This window comes from Vidua macroura, chromosome 8 (assembly GCF_024509145.1).
Source record: "Vidua macroura isolate BioBank_ID:100142 chromosome 8, ASM2450914v1, whole genome shotgun sequence".
NCBI classification, from domain to species: Eukaryota; Metazoa; Chordata; class Aves; order Passeriformes; family Viduidae; genus Vidua; species Vidua macroura.
Window position 1 is genome coordinate 24,294,113 of NC_071578.1, and position 21,156 is coordinate 24,315,268.

Genomic DNA, 21,156 nt, shown 5'->3' on the forward strand with positions numbered 1-21,156 from the left:
CTCTCAGGTACACCCCTAAAGAATACTCAGTTTAGGGAGGGCTGTATTGATTTAAAACTCTTTTTATTAATGCTTGCTTCACTCCTGCCAATACTGTCTACTAATGCCTTCAATGATTGCTAGCTGATGCTCTCAATGCAGAGCTAGTTAGAGAACATCAGAAAGCAGTCACTAAAATTTAAAAGATAAATCAGTTCCTCATTTTTCCAGTCAAAAATCTGCACCTTAACCTTTTTTTTTCTGATTTGGAAAGAGCTGGTTACATCTATAGGTGAAATTACCTTTGTGTGGGGAGGCAGGGAGTAGAAGTAATTTTGTATTTTTGATCAATCATTCTTTTTTTTTTTTTTTTTTTTGCTTTGAAATAAAAAATCAGAAATGTCCCTTCTGTGCCACTAACTAAAAGCCAATGGTCATAAGCTGTTCTACACAACTGCTCATGTGGATGTGTTTTCCCAGCAACTCCAACTGCACAGACTCGAGTGTGGAGTGAGTGCCTCGGGCCCAAGGCTCCAATCCCAGCAGCCAAGTCACGCAGGGAGGGACAGAGGGACCCCTGGGCCGAGCTCGGTGCTCACAGAGGGACCCCTCGGCCGAGCTCGCTGCTCCTGCCTTGCCAGGCCCAGCTTTAGGGAGGCGGCTTCAGCCTGTGCAGGGAGGAGGTGCCGGTGCCACCCGCACCGCCGGAGCTGCGCCCCTGCTTTAGGCAGAACAAACCACGGCAGTGTCGCTCCTTGCTTTTCCACGCGTTGTGTTCTTCATCTGCTTTCCCCCAGCGCCGGGGCAGGGGGAAATCTGCTCTCCTCTTTATTACAGATATGCTGAGACTCACTTAAATACTTTATATGTCTTCTGCCTAGGAACACATCAATAATATAAATACTGAACTCTCATAAGTATGCTCTCAAGAGTTATTATGCTACACCTATAGACATTGTGTTAAAGTAGATCATGTGTATTTTTAGTACAATCTAAAAATCCATAAGCTAAAGGCATTGCCTTGCAGTGTTGAATCTGGATAAACAATTCTTAATAGGGCACTGTCATGAAAATACCAATGCTTATAATGGCATCTTTTAGTCATCCTTTTGTCAGAACCTGCTGGTGTGTGATATAGTTATACAGCTATGTAAAGAGTTGTGCTATTTTACTGGTATTAGTGGTTTTCATAACAGGGAGATTATTTCAATACTGAACAAAATGTTTGATAGCAATATCTTGGTTTCAGGGAGAAAATAAAATAACGTTTTTCCTTTATCTTTATCTAAGGGTTTTTTTCTACATGTTCTTTAGCTAGATGTGAACCATCTAGGTGATTTTTTTTTTTTTTTGTTCCTGTACTATTAAGTGCTCAAGAGGAAAAAACAGATCTGGTTTAAAATGCTGCTCTTTCAAAATTACTCATGCTTGAAACAAACTATTGAGATTAATCCTAGAGGTCAAGCTTAGAAAATCCACCCCTAGATTTGCTTGTGTATTTTCTTATTTGTATAGACAGATTAGTATCTTTGTTGAGAGAATTTGTCTCTAAGTTAATTTGTGAATCTGTGCAAAAGAATGTGTTTGCATTTGAAAATGCTAAAACTGCATATCTTCACTGAGGCAACTGAACTGTTTATTAGTGTTACTTTCAATAATATTATTTTCAGCTATTTTAGTTTGAGTTGCTAACAGGGCAAAAGTAGTTTCCAAGTGATTAATTTAGTTAATTCTATTTTAGCATTACATAGCACTTTTCATCCAGTGATGCCAAAACACTTAAGAGATATTAAGTAAACCTCACAACTCTCCTGTGAGGTAGGTATACTAAAGTATTATTACCCCCTTTTTGCAGTTGGGGAAACTGAGGTCCAGAAGGATCTTGTGACTTGCCCAAAATCAGGGAGCTATGGGAGAGCTGTGGTCAGAAGCCAGGAGTCAGGATGCTTATCCATTGCTGTGACCAGCAGGCTGGGTCACTCGGGCTGCCCATAAATAATGGAGTTTGCAAGATATGTACATGCCACTCCCACCAAACAAGCAGACACAATTTTGCCCTGCTTATAGCAAAGCAGGGAAATGGCAAGAGTTTGACCCTGCAGCAAATTTATCAGGAGCTTCACGTTCCCTAGGTGAATGCTCATGATAAGTTTCCTACTTTATAAAAGCTTGTCTTGACATACCGGTAACATCCTGCTATCACTTGGCATAAATCCCCCATTGTCTTTGCATTACAGAATTAGTCCTCAGAACACATTTAGTTCACATCAAGTTATTTAGGATTTAAAGTGTTTTCTCTAAGTATCATTCACACAAATCAATCTCCCTAAAGGAAACTTCATAAAAATGTAAATTGCTGATGTAAACCCCCCCAATCTCAAACAAAAAATTTTTTTAGTGAATGCTACAAATGAATTGCTTGTTGTGTCCTTTTGCCAATGTACTCTCACATAGACATACAAACAGGATACTGTCTCGAGGTACTTTCAGTTTATATTTGCCAATCCCTGATGAGATGTTCTTTGCAGCAGGCTGTCCCTGTGCAAAGTTCTACCTGAAACGGGACAATGAAATATAATTCCTAAATTTCTCCCCAGGTATGTAGGTCTTCTTCAGGAAGACATAAAGAAAGAGAGTTATATAGAGTGTTTTCCATGCCTTAAAACACCCCTATGGCTAACGTGTTTCATATTATAACAAATTTCTATAGTAGAAAACAGGACATAAAAATATTTCCAGAAAGTGGCTTTTAAACTACTATAAATAGTAAGTTTGGCTAATCTTTCAGTTAAGGGTATTGGGGTCAGTTTTAAGTATTCTTATCCCCTTATTCATAGTAAATTTAATGTGCTTGTGGCCTAATGAACACACCATGCACATAGAAGGGGCCATGTCAGTAGGATTATATGACAAGAGAAGGATCTGGTAGTTGCATATGCAAGCCAATTTTTTCTCTTCCAAAAACCTCTTGGAATCTTATGGCATTCCCTTCCTACCCAACCCACACCCCTCAAACAATTATTCACTTTTTTTTCCATGTCCTGCAAAAATTATTTTGCCTAAGCCCTGCCCAAGAGATGGTAACAAATAGAAAAAAGTCCAAGAAATCAGCAACACAAAACTCTTAAGACTTTCTAAAACTGGGAAAGCAGTAATTCCTCTTTTATGCTGTGGCTTGTTTCATCTTCCTTTGTCTTGTCATATAATAAGAACAGCGTTCGTGTTGTGGGTGAGTGCTTACAATTAGTGGCCCCACAGTTACTGAACCTCTGCAAAAGCCATGCATGTAACAAATATTCCTTGTGAATATTATTCCTTGCCTTTTGAAAAGTACTTCATTTCACCTGGCTGTGATATAGGGTCTGTGTAAACAATCAGCAGAACCTGTAACTGTAGTTCTGTTGTGAACATCATCAGTAACACTTTATGTGTGTACATATATAAATTTACATATATATGTATACAAATCATAGTCCTGTAAATACCTATTGCATGCATGCACATGCACAGGAGAAATGTTACATTCTATTAATGGTAAGGCATATTATTAGATAGGCAATACTGGCAATTATTCTAGCTTTTATCTTGATCTGTTGTGCTGCTGTTGATCGCATGCTGCCAGAGAATCTCTCAGGACGATGGGGATGGGAAGAGGCCACTTTGAAGGTTTATTGCACACGGCGGCAGTAGTAGCCCAAAACTTTGCACTTCTCACACAGATGCTGAGGATGTTCTTTGCTCTGGTCTGACACATCCAGGCCATCCGGCTTTTCCAGGGGTCTCTGCAGTGGTGGGAAGGAAATCAGATCCAAGGTTTTGTCCTTGTTACTCTTTATTAAGCATGTGAAGTCTACTTTTATGCCCAACTGAGCTTTCTATTGGTAATTAAAAAGGTACTATGTTTCTTTCCTGAGGTATGGAGTGATTTTTTTCAGCCCTTCAGCTCTACATTGGTTCAGAGTGGCCTCACAACTTAATGTCATTCTTTATAAAGGCGGAGTTAACTTTGTTGCAGTCAAATTACCAAAATACTGAATTGAGGACTTCATTTCTAAAAGCAGTGACAACAATATAGTTCATTTGCTTAGCTCCAGTAACTGAGATGTCCCAAAGGCATTAACACCTAAAGCATGGGAATCCCATTACCCAGCAATGCAGAGCAGGGATTATCAATGTTAGGACGAGCTGCTACATGAAGAAAACGGTCTTAACTATGCACAGATACTGCATAGCTAAATGGTGCTTTCCCAATAGGTAGTCCCATGTTTTTGAGGCTGAAAGTTTTGAAACAGAACAGCTGCAAAGCTTTTAATAAAATAAAAAAAATTCCAAACTTATACAAAACCAAAACAAGATCCAACCTCATGACACAATCCTTTGCACTGAATCTCAGTAATAAATTATGTATTTTTAATAATATTCACGAAATCACAGTGTTGGAGGAAATTAAGCTGATTCATTGTTAGTAGGTATTTGTGCTTTCACTTTCCATGGCATGTAAAAGGCTTCACAATCATTCTGAAAATAAAATATCCATGTTAAATATTGTGACAAAGTTAAAGGTTTGGGAAGTCTAATAGGTAGGAAAGTGATAGAGATATGAGGTAGAACTTAATAAAGTGCACTATTTGCTTGGAAAACACTCCCAAGTTACCGAATCCATAATTGATCTGAAATGTTTTCATGAAATGTGTCTGAAAGGCTGCTTCATTGCACAGTGCCATGAAGGCAGCAGTTCTTCCATGGGACTGTGGTAGACACAGCATGTGGTGTGAAATCTGAAAACTAGCCATAAGCTTCTCACTGTTTTTACAGGGATATTAGACCCTTGTTTATATCTTCAAAATTCTTGGAGCAGTGGGTGGGTAAATAAAAATTACACTATCTTGGCCATTTATCTCTTAACACTTTTCTTAATCTTAAAGACTTTTTCTTTATCTGTAAGGTCTTAAAGTACACCTTATCATCTAAGATTTCACTTATGAGTTCTTCGTCAAGCCACCTACCTGAAATTCTGTGGACAGGAGCAGAGATATTTAAAGCTTTTTTTCTGGCTATGTAATTTTGCAATATTGCAATTTTCATAAATCAGGGAAGAGTTTCTCTCTCTGAATAGCTAAAATGACACAAAATATATTCTATCATCTTGAACGAGGGATGTCTGTAAATTCTTGCTTGATTGTACTGGATTATAAGTGCAACACTCTCATTATGTTGCACAGCTAGTCAAAACAATATATAGGAGTGACTCAGTAGTGATTATCAATGGCTTCTTTCTGATTTGGTGTTTTGAACCATGACAATGTCCTGCACCACATAGGTCTTTGAGTCTTCCTTCATTTACATTTCAGCTGCAAAGTGGATTTCCTGTGTTAGATGAGGAAGGTAGATAGAGTCTTCAAATGCCCTGCAACCCTACTGAGCAGTTTAAAATCAGAACCAGCAATTCTGTTTCTAGGCTTGCAGTCCAAGCACTGGTCCAGATACTGCTTATTCCACAAGACAGGCAAGTTGCATAAGTGTGTTTGGTCAGAAAAACTGCCTTTCTACCTCATCTACCACTTATTCCACCAACATCTGCCCACAAATATTCCTCTAGACTTTGCATGACATAAATATACAAAGATGAAGCGCAGGTTCTGGAGTCCCTGGGGTTAATTTACACTCTTCAATAGCGAATAGAGAGTTTTGAAATGCTACACTTGAAACAGGCTATTTGACTCAGCTCTGATTGCTTCTACATGCTAGCTGTGCTCTGATTAAAGTGAAAAATACAGCAGTTATCATGTTTATTGATATAAGCCAGATTTTTTTTTTAATATGCAAGGCCTTGGGAATCATTTTTCCTGGAAATAGTGCAAAGGACATTGGGAATGCCTTGAAGCGCCAAGAGTTTTTGGATGGTTTTCAGAAACAATAGCTCTCCGTAGTTTGCTTTCCCCCTGTGTTGATTGAGCTCAGCTTTTTGGCCTGCAAAGCATTTTGATTTCAGAACTGTTATTGTTACCAGTATGTTACGACACAGGCTGGGGAGAGAGGGGTTACAAATGCAGGAAAGCAGGTTACCAAGGGCCAGCTGGAAGGAATGAAGCTGTGCAGAGCCCAGACTGCATTGCTGGTGAGGTGGTGGAGGGCTGAGGCTTTGAAATTGGTAGTGTACTTGTGTGGTTTGTGTCTCAAAACCATTTCAACCCAACTTTTGCATAAAAGGAAATCCCAGCTTATCTCCATTTGCCGTTTTCTCTTCATGGCTTTGTTGTAAAGGCAAAAAAGAACCCTTTATTCACCCTGAGTAGCAAGTGTTCTTGTCCTGGTGCTGTCTGTTACTAATTGAGAAGAACCTAAAAGTAGTAACTCTTGAACCATTCTTACACCATGCTGAAAGTGTAGGATGTTAGTCACAGAGCTGTGTGTCCATCAGGGCTGGGCAGCTCTGGTGTGGTGGGAGCAGAGGGGCACAGGAGGGGTGCAGCAGGGCCTGGCTGTTGCACACTGTCAGCTCTGGAGACTGCCTGAATTCTGCAGGAGACACCAGTAACTGAGGAGGCTGCAAGAGCTCTGCACTGCTGCTGAGGACTCAGCCATGCACTGGGACAGGGTGTGGAGAAGGGGACAGGCTATTTGGCTGGAAAGTTAACTCTTTTCCTCAAAAAGCAGTGAAATGGGGTTTGTAGAACAACAGTAAATCCTGCTATGTTCCTCAGAAGAAAGGTATCCTTTTTTCCAATAAATTGAGAGTTTAACTGGAAAAGTTAAATCTTGTTGGCTTTTTTTTTTTTTTTTTTTTTTTTTTTTTTAATGCAAGCATCCACAGTTGTGTTCTTCCGGACTTCACTTTTGTGCACCTTTGTTTAATTTTCTCCTGGTAGTTGTGGGGTGGAAATAATCTTGTGCAGCTCCACCAGGAAAGCATTTGGTGGTGGTGAATAAAGATATTGCCGCAGGGGAATGAAGCTGTCAGAAATCCAAATTTATATATCAATTCCTGACCTGTGAATTAACTTTTGATTGAGAGTTACTGCTGTCCCCATCTAGATATAGTTCATGACCTCTGCATTCCCCAACAGTCAGCTGAAACCCCAAACCCCTCAAACAAAAATCTCACCCTTATAAAGTGTTAGGTGTTAAAGAAAGCATCACTAGGACATCTTGAGGGAAATTGTTTCCACTAAGGTGTAGAATGGAATAATGTGCCTGCTTCTGTTTGTATTTTCTGTTGTGGAATGGAACAATTTAATTGCATCACTAACGGATAGAGGATCATAGCAGAATTCAAATGACAGAAAACACTTAAAAATAATTTTCTGGACTCATTTACATCAAGTCTTAATGCAGCAAATGAGATGAATAAATGTCAGATTAAGAATGTGACTAGAAAGATTCTGCAGCTATTGCTGGCAGGATAAATTGTTAGGTTAACAGTCTTAAGGAGCTATGCTTCCCTCAAGAAACACATGCTATCATGAATTTGTAAATTTTTAGTCCAATAAAAAAAATTGGGCACTGGGGAAGAAAAGATTAAATGCAATGTCCATTCTTGAGCAGCAGACCCTCTGCTTTTCTATCTGCCTGGGGAAAGAGGGACGTTACCAAGGCCCTGGGCTGTCGCCATGAATCCAAGAGACAGTGATAAGAAGGCAGCAGATCAGAGGCAGGATGCTTAGAGAGAGCAAGCAGCCTCTGTCAGCAGCATGCCTCTGGGACAGGCCAGCTAGGAATGACTGATAACAGCATGAGGTAAATGGTGAAAATCTCTTTTTTAAGAGTTAAGAAAAGCAGCAGTCTGAGGGGAACTGTATTCCCATAGCTGGAGTACACAAGTGTGGGCATGCTGGGGTGGGTTTATTAAATCTAAAGAGTCAAAAGATCATACTTGTAGGCTTGAAACTGTTGAAAAGTTTATTGGGCTTGAGTGATCATACCCACCCCTCCCCATACTGAGGGAAGTGAGGTGGCTGTGGTTGCACTCAGATATGGGAATTATGATGAGACCACTGAATTGCCCATGGAAGTAATAATTTGAGTATCATGAGGTATGTATTTACATACCAAATTATTTCCAGTCCGACAGTAAATTCCTGACAGCTGGAAGAAAATAGTGTCCAAGAGGACAAGTCAGTCACCAGATGGCTGGTTCTGCACCAGTGCAACAGCTGTCATCACAAACAGCACCGGCCTTAGCCACAAAGTCGGAGAAGAAGCCTTGATAAGAGGCCAGCCAGGAAATAACTATGGGCGCAGATGTTGCTGCTATAGTAGGCAGGGGAAGAAAATGAGAATTCAGAGCTTGGCATCTGGGCTGTTACACTGCCAAGAATGCTGGTGAATGACTATAAGGACTGGCTCAATTGCTGAAGCAGAGTAAGGAGCATAAACAACCACAAAATCCAAATTCCTTGGAAGAATAGGAAAGGTTTAAGTCTTGTCTGAGATTCCTGTTTATGTTTAGAGTAGCTAAAGTAACTACCTGGGAAACACCTTTTGAAATTGCCATAGAGCAGATGTGTCTGGTGGTTCTTTAGCATTCAGTAAGGCTTGAGCTCAATGGGCCTATGCTTTTTGCCCCATGTTCCGTGCATTCCTGTAAGCACTCCCATGGGAAGGTTGTCACTTGAGGGAGTGGTGAAAATGCAGAAGGAGGAACACAATGGAATAATTTAGCAAAGCTTGCTTGCAGAGCAGTTTTGCAGCTCAGGTGTGACAACCACCTGATTCCCTACTCAGTGGATGAGCTGGGGAATGAATGGCAGCAGCCCTCCTGTCAGGCCCTTGTGTTACTTCTTGTAATGCTCCACCATCTCTTTTAAATACAGAGATTTAGAGCTGTATTTATAGAGCACTCTAAAGTATATACACAGCTGTAAAAGTGCTGAGAAGACTTTTCCTGCCCCAGAGAGATTAAAAGCTCATTCTCACAGCTAGGCCATGTGGACTAAGAGCATAGGGCTGAATTGAGACATTCCTTGTGGGGAACTGGCCTGGGATAGTTTCCTGGAGTGAAATGAGCCTCCAGGAACAATGAGCAGGTGGCAGGAAAGTGTGGCTGCTCTCCTCTCCAGGGACTCACTAACGAAAGGTATGCACAGGAAATCAAGATTTGAGCATAGCTGCACAAGCCATTCACAGAGCCAACATATGTGCATGAATGGCTACCCCAGAGCTATCCAGAGTGGAGATTATTATCTTCACTACTCTGATATTATTGCCTGAGCCATTTACATGGGAGTAATTCAGCACCAAACCATTCTTTGTGAGACATGGACAAACCTTAGAGTACTGGGAAGTCCATGGATTTGAGAAAGTGGCTGGGGAAAATGAAATAGAGCTGTGGAGATGAGGATGGGAAAAAAGGGCAAGCCTGGCAATTGAGAAGAAATGCCTAATTCACTGCAATGAATATTGAGCAATCCTGAAATAAGGTTTTCAAATTTTTGTCCTAAATTGGACACAAGCATCTTACTCTTCTACAGTGACACAGCAAGGCTTGGTGGCCCATGTGGTTGGATTTCAGCTATTTAATAGTCTCTGCAAGGTTTGATCTGTTTGGTGACAAACTGGGAGAATGCAGAGATTCACTAGGCCATAAAGAGGCTAGGGAAGTATCTTCAGAGGTGATTGTTTTGTCTTGTCTATAAAAACACCTTTCTGGCAGTGTCTGCCACTGCCTAGGACCAGGTGTGGAACAGGGGCACTTGATTTGATCTGGTGTGAGTTTTCATGATGAATATACTATGGTGAATGGAAACTCGCTATCATACGTCCTCACCAGGGAACTGTGGTCCCTGACTGTTTTAGATATGGGCTGATATATTTTGCAACTCTGACACCTGTTCAGATTTCCAAAACTGAGACAACTCATCTGGGAAACATTCTCTGTGGGGTGTTGTAGTCCATGTGAAGTTCTTTCTAAGTCTTACCCATGCTTTACAAAGTCAACAGCATTCCTAGTTCCAAGCCTGTTGCCATCGGGTCTGCACTTCTCTTACCTGTTTGTGAGGATAAACATTAATGTGGCACTTGATACATTCTTGTCCCATGTTAGCCCAGGAGTTTCCACTCATCCATTTTCTCTTGCACTTGGGGCACTTATATTCACCAAAGCAGCGTTTCTTGCCCTGGTATGGTGTCAGGCCTTCTCCTTTTGGACGAGCCTACAAAACAAAGGGAAGTAGCAATGAATGACTGAAAATGGGTGGGTGTGTGTAGTAGAAAAATAAAGATTTTTTTTAATTAGGAAACTTTGGGAAGAAGATATTGGAGGCAAGCATGAAGGACATATCCCATTAATGAAGAGTTCATATGTTGAAGCTAGAGTTTAACAGTTCTGAGAGTGGTTTCTGTAAGAAGTATTCAAAAGTTCAAGAAAACACAATACTTGTAAGTGACACTGAGTATTTAGAAATATACATTTTCACTTTTTGAATAAATATTTTTAATATTAGTTTCATTATGATAAAATAATCTCTATTGAGTATATGTCACTAGCAATATATATAGTATTAGGAGGAGTAGCTCATTAGTAATAAAAGACTACTTTTTGACTAGAAATTCCAGTTTAGAAATCTAGTCTATTTTCCACTAAAAACCTGTAGTTAAGATGATTTTTAATAGTTCTGCTTTTCACAGCCTATATATTATCATATGGGTCTGCACAAACTGGGATTGAGTATGAAGGAAAGACATTCTGACTAGTGGAAATAATAACTTTTATTAACTTTATCTGGTTTCTGGCTCTTGGTAAATGGTTTCACTATTTCTGCCTTTTGAAGGAAACAGGAAAGGATTCTCAAATGCTGCGTTGTGATGTCTGAATGTTAAATGTCCCTCAAAGAAAGCCTTTTTATCTAGGGAAGCCAGTAGAGTTGACAATGACTGTATGCAAATACCAGGTTTATTTTTTGTACATACATTCACTTGCTAAAACTGTGTGTTGTACTTAACAAAATACGGTGAGGTATGTGAAGATGAGGGTGCGTGAGGGTGTTGTGTCCAGCTGTGCTAGGACAGCTGTAAAGATGAAGCTATTTTTCCAGAGTCCCTAGCAGGTGTTGAAGCACTGTCCATGTCACTGTGTTTAGTTTGTTGCTGCCCAGAGGGAGATACTTTGCCTGTATAGTGGCAGTGTACTATGATCACCTATCAAAGGGTTCTTTGTCAGTTACTTACATGTCAGGCCTAAGCAGCTTTTCTTTTTTTAAGGCTTCCAGATAAAGTTTACAAAAGTGAAATGAGCCATCATGCTGGGAAGGCATTTGTTTTTGTTTTGGGAGCTTGTGCGATTTCTCAGTGTGTAGGTCCAAATTGCTTTCCATGTGAAAACAAGGGTTGCAAAAGCAGGTGGTTGGCAGAAGACCTGAGCTTGGCAGGAGCTCTGAGACTCGGGCTCCAGTGGCTGATGGAGATGGTGAACACTATGTTACCTCCTGGGTCGCATGTGGGAGCAAGAAGGGAAAGGAACATTGAGTGCGCTCTCCCCCGCATGCTGTGGGTGGAAGAGCAGGGGACACCAAACCTACTCCAGCCCTTTTTTTTCTTTCTGTAGTGTCAGTAAACAACATTCTCTGTTTTTTTTATGCTTATTCCTCAGCATAGCAATATTCTTTAGAAGATTGGATCAGTAGCAACCTCCATTACAAACAGGCAAACATCTATAGTAATTTGCTTCTAACAAGCCACTGTAAATATTCTGGCTGATAACAAAGATAAAGCTGACCAGGACACACATATTTACAGTAGTATAGCACAGAAGAAAAAAACCCAGTGCATTGGTATAGTGAGAAACATTCAGACTTCCATAAGTGAGTGAGTGCTGGCAGGCACTCAGAGTGTAGCTCTCCGACCCATGGTGTCCCCTGATAAAGATGAGCGATTGTAACTGAATGTAGTGCAAGAAAATGTCAATTTATGGAGACATCCTTATCCTCATTCATACTTAATTTGGTTCTGCCTCCGAGGAGCTTATAGCACAACTCAGTGTAAGAAGAAGTCACATGTTCTCTTCATTTAGAAATTCTTATGGAATTGAATTCTTAAGAAATTTTTTCTCTGTGTCCAGAGAGCTCCTGTGTTTGAGAGACCTGCCCTCTCCTCCTGAGGCATCACAGATTGTTTTATTTGCAGTTTCTATTGGGGGGGGGGTGTTACTGAATGGAAGATAAATTATTTTTCATTCTTTGATTAAGTCACCCTCTACTTAAACTCATCCTGCAGCCAGACTTGAAAATGCAGCTCAGTGCCCCTACCAAGCAGTGGTCCTTTCAGAAAATGTGCAGTTCACAGGGTTCATTATTTCCAAAAGTAATAGCACTGACTTTGGAGACAGAGTGCATCTTGAAGTCTTGTAAATGTTTACAAAGAGTATTTGAACATAAGACTCCCACAGCAATATGTTATGTCAGCCATAAAGAGCATTTAAACATCAGACTCCCACAGCAATATGTTGTGCCAGCCACAATTCCCAGATGGGAAACTTTCAGAGACGGCCTCTTGGGCGAGCCAGTGACTGTGGGTTTGTCCAGGTCACATACGTGACTTCAGAGACACCAGTGCCCCGAAATGCTCTGCCCTGGCAAATGCACAGGGAGCACTGAAGATAATGGTCTGTGGAGTCCTCTGTGCGTACAGCTAGGCATCAGAAACGGAGGCATTCCAAATTAGAAGCTACTTTTAAAATCTGGCTTCTCCAACTTTCTCAGTAAATCGGAAGCAGAACCAGGAAAAGAATGTAGGAGCCCTGACTCTGTTGGTAATTTCCCGTTACAATTGCTAGACTAAACTTTTGATTTAATTTTATTTTAACTTTTTGACTGTCACAGCTCTCTCCTCAGTCAGTGACTCTAATTAGTTTGTTGGCAAAGTTACAACATTCTCTGTACGTGTTTTGCTATTCTGCTTTATGGATGTTTACACGTTGCCCTAATAGATATTATTTTCCTTCCCATATCTTCAGTTTCCCAAGCAGTGTCCCACAGGGAATTTGGACTTGCAAACAAGCAAGCTCATTTTCTCTAGTGGGAAACATCATTAGGAACCACTGACAGCAGTGAAGGCAGCCCTCCAACTCCCTCCACCCTGCAGAACCAAACAAAACAGGTATTTGACAGTATTTGGTAGAAGGTGAAACCTAAGTGAGATACACTAATGGCCTGGGAGATCTGAGGCTGGGTGTTCTGGTTTGTTTGGGTTTTTTTGTAGCTGTTGGGTTTTGTTGTTTTTTTTTTTTTTAATTTAAAGTGTCTGGCTCCAGCAGGAGCACAGCTGAATTGCATAAACATTTCCAAGAAACAGCCTGCTCCTTGGCACAGAAGCAGCCAGCCCTGCCCACAGGGTGCTCGAGCACCCGGCCACTCTGCAGCTGAGGTATCTCAGTGCTCATGCAGCTGGAGGGCAAGAAATATTTTCACTAGAGGTTTTTCCTTAACTAAACGCCAAAAGAGAGCAAGAAGACACATTTTGTCATTCAGTATTAACCTAAAAATCCTTACTTTACAGAATGTGGGATTTACCTTGTATAAACCATTATCTTCCTATTCTCTCCTCACCCCAGCTCCATTTGAATGGTGCCTAATAGGTTTTGGTTGGTGTTTAGGTCTTGCAATTCTTGTACTGAGCATTCTCTTCTTACTCTTTCTGCAGAGAGGGATTTATTTATATGTGGAGTTAATCTGACAAAGTTATGCTCCTATTCATAATGGCACAATATTTTGTTGTTACCATATTGACATACACTGTCCCATGGCCTGTAGGCCCAGGTAGGTCTTTGACCTGGTTTCTGTCCTTGGCTGCAAAAACTTTGTGTGTCTTCATTCAGATGTTTCAAGGATTTACTGCATCCTGGACAGGTGGGCCCTTGGGGAGGATCAAAATGCAACAGATTTTGCTACAAGGACCAGAAACTAGCCATTGCTTGAAGTATGCCTCAATGTCAAGATCTAGGTATTAGGGAGTTCTGTGATGTTTTGACTTTGGACAAGCACTGACACAACTGCCATCACCTTTGCAGGTGCACCTAGTCAGTATCTGTGTTTGCCTTAGCTGGAAACAACCAATGAACAAAGCCAGTGAATTTTGTGTGGCACAGTAACAAAAATTACCTCAATATTCCATCCCTCACTGACACCCAGCTGTCTCTATTTTTCATCTTCTTTCTTTCTTGAGCCAAAACCACAAATTGGCCATCATAAGATTTTAAAAGTGTTTAACTTGAACTTTTCTGCTGGTAACTGGCCAGTCCAGCTCTCTATCAACCTATCAGAGAGTGCGTCTCATGAGGGATCTGCCAAATCACTTGGCAATGACATACATAATAAAGGACTCTCTGCTTTCCCTAAACAATTCCCTCAAAGTATCAGTTTGCAGAGTCAGCAAAACCAAAACATGCTCCCTTCCCCCACATGCCCTGCTTAAAACTAGATTCATTGTAAACAACACGAGGCTAAGTTTCCTCAAAGCAAAATGCAGAGACACAATTTAATGCTTTTCTTCCCCTCATCTCCCCCCAGATTTGTTTTACACAGCTGAAAGGGCTCTGTACAGCACAGGAAAAGACAAAATCGGCCTAACATTGGTAGGTGGACCCCTTCATAGAAGAACTCTGAGGCTCTGCTTGTAAGCATACTTCATCAAATGAAAAGGATAACAGCAAACAGCTTGATGTACTGACTGGCTCCCGAGTGGTTTGTAGGAGTGGGAGGGTCAGAGCTATATTTTGTAATGTGAACCCTCCCACAGTCTCAACTGAAAGTCAGCACAACCAGGAGATGGCATTAAGAATGCCCTATTACTGTCATTGTGTACTACTATGTGCATGTCATATCTTTTAATAAAGATATGATAACGCATCCCTAAAATGTTCAATTAGAAAATAAAAAAGGTATAAGGAGTGATTTGGTGTACTGGGTGTTGTGGCATTCTAGTCCTGGGGCTGCAACAAGTTACAGAGCACTGGGAAATTCACAGAAGTGCTCTCACCTGTCTCAGCTCTGTGCATACTGTGTAGAGAATGAGGACATACCTGCACACTTATGACAAAAAAGGGAATCTTTGGACTGATCAACTTTTTTTTTTTCTTTGTCCTTCCTCACTTTTATGCTAATCTAAATCTTGAGTATCAACAGAATACATAGGCAGATAGGTAATGTGTTTAGGAATGACACTGCTGACGTCTGACACTGAAGACTTCTGAGGTATTGATTTAAACCAACCATCTTTAATTAGTACGTGCAATATAGAAAGAGCATCTAGGGGATACAGAAACCAAACTAATGCTTTTTTCAGCTTTGTCTCTAGTTTAATTTGTGTATTAGTGATATGATGAGAAGTCTTGATACAGGTCTGTTAAGGGGAAAAAAATGCATAATGGTCAGAAAGGCTCTTCACTACAGCATTACTGTTTAAATAGAAAGTTCTATTTGTTTTGCAGAACAACAGGAATTATGGAACTTCTAGTTGTATTGGATATTTCAGATTAGAGATTTATGATTGATAAAATTATATCTGAGCAAGACATGGCTGAAAAAATAAAGAAGACTTAAACTTATTTGTGTAGCTTAAAAGAGGAGGCCAGTATGTGTTTTACTGGACTGGGATTTTCTTAGGAGACTTGTCTGTGGCATGGCTTAGGGCTACTTCAGCCTCTGACTGGGGAGTCTCCTGTATGGATTTCCCACCTCTGCACCCATAGAAACTGACATGCTTTTCATGGCAGTTGAAGCTCATCGGTTGTTGCTGATCTGAAACCTTTTGTCACACGTGTGCCACTGCTGCTCTTAGAACACGATCAAGGTAGAAGAGGGCTTTGTACTGAGGCCCCAGATAATGAAGCTGTTACAGCCAAGTACAGTACACTTCACTCAATTTCCCAGGACCAGAGTGTTAAACAAAACATGCAAGTTTGTGCACTGTGCAGTACAAACCAGCATTGTTTCTTTTATTTTTCTTGAAGAAATACCCTATTTCTGTTGTCACAAACATTTTCACTTCCCAAGTCTTAGTCTTTGGGAAGATTTAAAAGCATATTGTTTAAGCTATGTCAATGAAATCTTACAGGTAAATTTTTATATGACAGAAGGCCATTGTATGGCTTGAGTATGTACCTTTTGGTTGCTTTGAAAAACCAGTGTTGTCAACAGTGTTGTGTATGTTAACTGTGATTTTGATCTAGTTTCCACAAGGTAAACCAAGAGAAAGGTTTAGCAGTTTGTTACAAGTAACATGCATATTGTTTCTGATGATGATTAAATCAATAGGCATAGTTGTCATGGACATGTTGCTCAAAGTCTAGAAAGCCAAGAAGCTGGCTTGGCAAACATTGTAACAATTAAATCAATATCTGGTTTCACAGGTGTTTCAGAGTCCTAGCCATGCTGTCAGGACCAAAGATACGATATCATTACTATGCTAAGTTAGTTTGAAGCTGAATAGTTGCTAATTGGCAATTCTGCAATTATCTGATGTGTCAATTACCCAGCACTGAATGGTCTGAGAGGTTGATAGTATGGGTTTTCTTTGCCAGTCCTACTCATCATTCCACAGCTAATATAGATAGAGGAAACATGTAAACGCTCAGTACCATCCAGTCTGAGTAAACAAAGCTGTTCATGAATAGCATGCTGCTTTCACAGGCCTGTGTTCAGATAAAAAAGGACTTGGACATATTGATGCAAGCAAACAGTAGAAGACAAAAGTATTTGGTAGAACGGTAACATGGTGATGGGACTGGAGTTAGACTTCCAGCACCCGGACTGAGTATAGAGCCTTAAGAGATTTTCACTCTGTTTGTGGTGAGATTGTACCTCAGCTCTTCATTTGCAATGGGGAAAGGTCCTTTTGCTGTTTCCTGCCACTTCTGCAGTTCTTGTGACATTGTATAAATCACTTTGGGCTATCTATGGTAATGTAGCTTGTGTAGCATAGTGCAACCTTGACCTTCATCTCACTTACATAAGTGTTATGAAAAAAACAAGCAAATAACACTCAATTTTTTTCCAGTCAATCCTTTTCATGGAAGAACATTTGAGTGCATACTGTATTGCACAGAAACCTGTTGTCCCTATAGTGGAGCCTTAATAGAAGGGTAAACTCCCCTTGCATTCACAATTCTAACCAATCTCAGATATACTTCTTCATTTCCTAAATGTTCACATGAATTTTCCAGGTATGCTTATATATTTAGTACACCATGTGTTATATACAGGGCAACAGGCAGTGATCAAACATTTAATGTGTTTGGTAGATTTTCAGAGCGACAGAACTCTGCCAACCCTACCCAAATCTTCTGTTAAGGAAAGCTGCAAATCATTATCTTGGTTGACTGTATTTCAAGGATTTATTTTACCTGCACATGCTACTCTTTGCTTGTTAAATGACCATGAAAGAGTTCCCACATGGGCTATCTATGTTTGCAGCCAATCACAGCTTTAATATGCTTGTTCCTGTAGGACTTTGAAAACAATGATATGACTTGAGCATATAAATAGCTGCCTAATGAATCTTCTTTTGAAAGTATTGCATAACTCTGTCTAACCCAGAACCTAAAGTTTCAAGAACAGGTCCTTATGTGTGTGAAGGTAACCATTAAAATTTGAACTAAATGTTAAATTGTGCAACAAAGCAAGCAAACGGAAAAAAATTCACTTAGGAAATTGCATAGTGAAAATTGTTTTCAAGGTAATGTTTAATGCAGTACAAAGTAAAAAAGGGGGTGGGGATGGAGCATGCCTAAGCAAACCTGGGTCTTTGCTGTGTAATTTAAGAATTGTATGACATACAAAAAATAGGGATTTGCATATCAAATTAGGCATGTGGAAGAGTTAAAATTACACTCGCCTGCTGGGACACAGTGAGGCACTTCTTTTCAGCATTACGAGATCATATTCTTCCAAACAGCTTGAGATAAAAGGAAGTGGTCAAAATCTTTCCTTTCCCTTCTCTGATACAAAATTGGACATGCTGAATTAATTATGAAGAAACTAGGAATGTATTCATTTTAATAGTTTCCTGATGTTTGGACTCTTTTGTTCCTCTTCATCCGTTGCTTGAGAACATACAATAGCAATACTCTCCTCCTCTCCCTCCCCTTCTGGTGGCACACTATATTTAATAGGTTCATATTTATTTAGTAGTTGGAATCAGGGTTTTGGAGAAGGGAGGGTCAAACCCTTGCTATAATCAAGCATTACCTCTTCCAAGCTGAGGTCAAGACTCATATTTTTGGACTTGTTTAATTGGTTCACCTCAGATGCCTTCATGTGGATTTCACAATTCTCCTAGGGCTAATGTGGCACAGCTGGGGCACTGATCTAGTGAGAAACTGACAGGTCTAAGGATTGTGATCTGTCCTTTACAAAGCAGTGGAGTAGTTCTGATAGACCCCTTGCTTCCCCATAGGTCATGAGACTGTTCAGAACAGATGGGAAGGCAGACAGATGTCATTGAAGGCAATTCTATTCCAAATCTAAGTGAGTAGCAGCTGCTTTTGGAGCCAAATTCAACAACTGGGATGCTGCTTTCTGCTTCATTGCTGTTCTGAGATGCGTTTATGCGAAGTTTCTACCTGAAGAAAAGATGTGGATTAAATTATGACGATGAGCTAAAGTTACAGATCTCCAGTTGATTCTCTGATGGCATTTCTGTCCTTATTAAGTGTCCAGGTAAAGAAGCTGCATGGGAAGACTAGGGTCCATAGAAATGTCCAGGCTAGACTGGGTACACCACTCTTTGATCAAAGCACATTTTCAAGAATATCTGGATCAGAGAATTTTCCAGTTTATGGGGTGACCATAGATCTTATGCTGTTTTTTGGTGTATTACAGCTGAGAATCTGAGGCTTTTCTCTCTTCCAACTATATGCAAAATAATAGTGTTGTCCTTACTATTTGAACTGTTTGAAAGCTACATTGGAAATTTAATTGCAGGCAGGGCAATTTCCAAAACATTTAGTACTTGCTCTTCATGAACTACTGTACCTTAATCTTATACTGGGTGCAGCTTGATATAACTTTGGGATGTCAATTTACAGAGGGGAGTAGAGAAAACACCTGTATTAAAGAGCTCTGTAGATGCTGAGGGGAGAGAGATTTCTCTGCTGCTTGAGTGGCACTGTAAAATCCTGCTGTCTGACAAGCCATAGCTTTTGGTGCCTTTATTCTTTTGTAAATCTAGACCTGTTGTGGCTTTCCTCTGAGCCAAATATCTGCTGCGCTACGCTTGCTGAAAGTACTTGGGGAGGGACTTTAATGTGATCTTAAGAAGAAATGTCAACTAGGCAATCTGCTACTTTCATTTGCTCTTTAGAAACACAGTATGTTGATGTCCCAGGATGTCAGGAAGACAACTGCTTTATGTTAAAGTACTTCTTCATTGGAGGTATAGTTGTTTTAGGACGTGGATGACATTAACAAGGCTATTACAATGAATAAGAATTTTATTCCAGTTAGTATAATTGATGTTCACATATATAAAAATAACATTAATTTCTTGCTTAGTTTTTAAATGAGACTGCATCATCCCAAAATACTGTTTTTCCCATACTCACTGTTTGTAGCCCACAAGTTTAAACTCATACAACAGATACTTTAATATTATTACTTAAGTAATTTTATTACTTAATTAATTTAAAAAAAATTAAGAACTATATCCAGTTTGTATGCAGTTTCCTGCATAGTCATTGTCCTCAGCTGGCAGTGACCAAAGGATGAGTGCTTTGTACTCTACAGGCTGGGCAAAGGGTGTGCAGGGGAAAGCATTGCACTGGGAGGTGGGGAGGAGAAGGAGATGGCAAAGCAGAGAATATTTTAATTCAATGCAATACAAAATGCAACTTCAGCAATTTAGCACTCAGGAAATGGCTTGTTTTGCTCTGATTTTTTTATGTTGCTTGTTGCACCCTCTAGACCAGCACACTTTTTTTTTGTTCCATTCATATGTGTATGGATTATTATAATGCTGGATTTCTTTTAGCCTGAATTAGAAATGCTTTTGCTCATGTAAAGGTTTTATCTCTTCAAAACAGCTCTTGGAAAGTAAAGGAAATATTGTTAAGATGATAAGGGCAAGTTTTAGGAGAAAGGATGTTTCTAGGAGAATTCAGCCTTCTTCCTTCCTTCTGTTCTGAAAGGCACAGGATCTCTTTCAACTACCCATTAAATCCTTAAGACTTCAAGACCTGGTTCATAGCATATCCCACACACTGCATGAGAATAGGTATAACTAGAGTAAGAACATTCCAGCAGGGGAGTGCAGGATCATGAGAGTAATGTGATCTTGTGGTTAAAGCACAGGACTGGGCCTCTGCAAGCCCAGGGTTTCATTCCTGGCTTGACTACAGGCTCTTTCTGTTGGTTTGTGAACAAGTTACTTGATCTCTCCATGTCTGAATTTTCATCTGGAGTATGGGCAGTGCTAGTGTACCTCACATTCTGAGAATTTAATCAATGTTTGTTACTACAAAAGTGAGCAGTATGCATGAATCTTGTTATACAATTCTCAGGCAGGAGTTTTGAACAAGAATTATTATAGGCCTGTCACTGGTGACCCTGGCCTCAGCCCTTTGAGCCATTTTTTATAAAATCTCTGCTTATGGATGGTTTTGTTCAGTTTGTTTTCTCTACAACCTGACTAGTTAAAGCAGTCAGAACTGTCATTTTCAATTATGTGTTTGTGGCATCTCCATTGATACATTATTAAAAAAAAAAAAAAAAACCAAACACCCAGAAGATAAGACAAGTGCCTACACAGTTGTAAGGATTTCCAGCTAGGAAATTCCTTATGCAAAAGATGAAGCTTGGGTCCTCTTAGAAAGCTTCCCCCTGTACCAGATGCAGTATAAGGACCACCTGCCCCCTGCAACCTCTCCCACCCCACAGAATGCAGTGGTACAGGCTCCCAGGACACCAGCACACAGGGCAAGCTGTGGCCTGTCCTCTCCAAGATGAAATACCACAGCAAGAGTGTCATTGCTTCTGGCTGGAATGAGCCCGTTGCTTGAACTATTAAGAAACAGGGAAAGGAAATAAAGACCAGATGAGCAACCGTCCTCCTTTTCTCCACCTCAGCCTCCTTCCCTCCACCTTCCCCCCTGCCATGCTGCCTACGAGATGACATACAAAAACACCAATTGAGTCAGCCTGCTTTAAATTACAGCATTCTTTCTGAGCCTGGAAAAAAACATGCTATGCA

At 40.3% G+C, this 21,156-nt stretch overlaps 1 protein-coding gene across 2 annotated transcripts in view; it reads right to left on the minus strand.

Annotated features, from left to right (window-relative positions):
• Window positions 1–1,628: 1,628 nt before the first annotated feature.
• The window catches only part of ZCCHC24 (zinc finger CCHC-type containing 24), a 101,136-nt gene continuing 81,608 nt past the window's right edge, over window positions 1,629–21,156 (minus strand). The window contains exons 3-4 of one of the 2 annotated variants that reach the window (XM_053983312.1): window positions 9,966–10,130; window positions 1,629–3,761 (exon numbers count right to left, since the gene is read on the minus strand). In XM_053983312.1, coding sequence (XP_053839287.1) covers window positions 3,648–3,761; window positions 9,966–10,130 — 279 coding nt within the window. In that variant the 3' untranslated portion in view covers window positions 1,629–3,647. Of the gene's footprint in view, window positions 3,762–4,418; window positions 4,498–9,965; window positions 10,131–21,156 lie in introns of those variants that run through there. The other variant, XM_053983313.1, reaches the window with a different exon arrangement.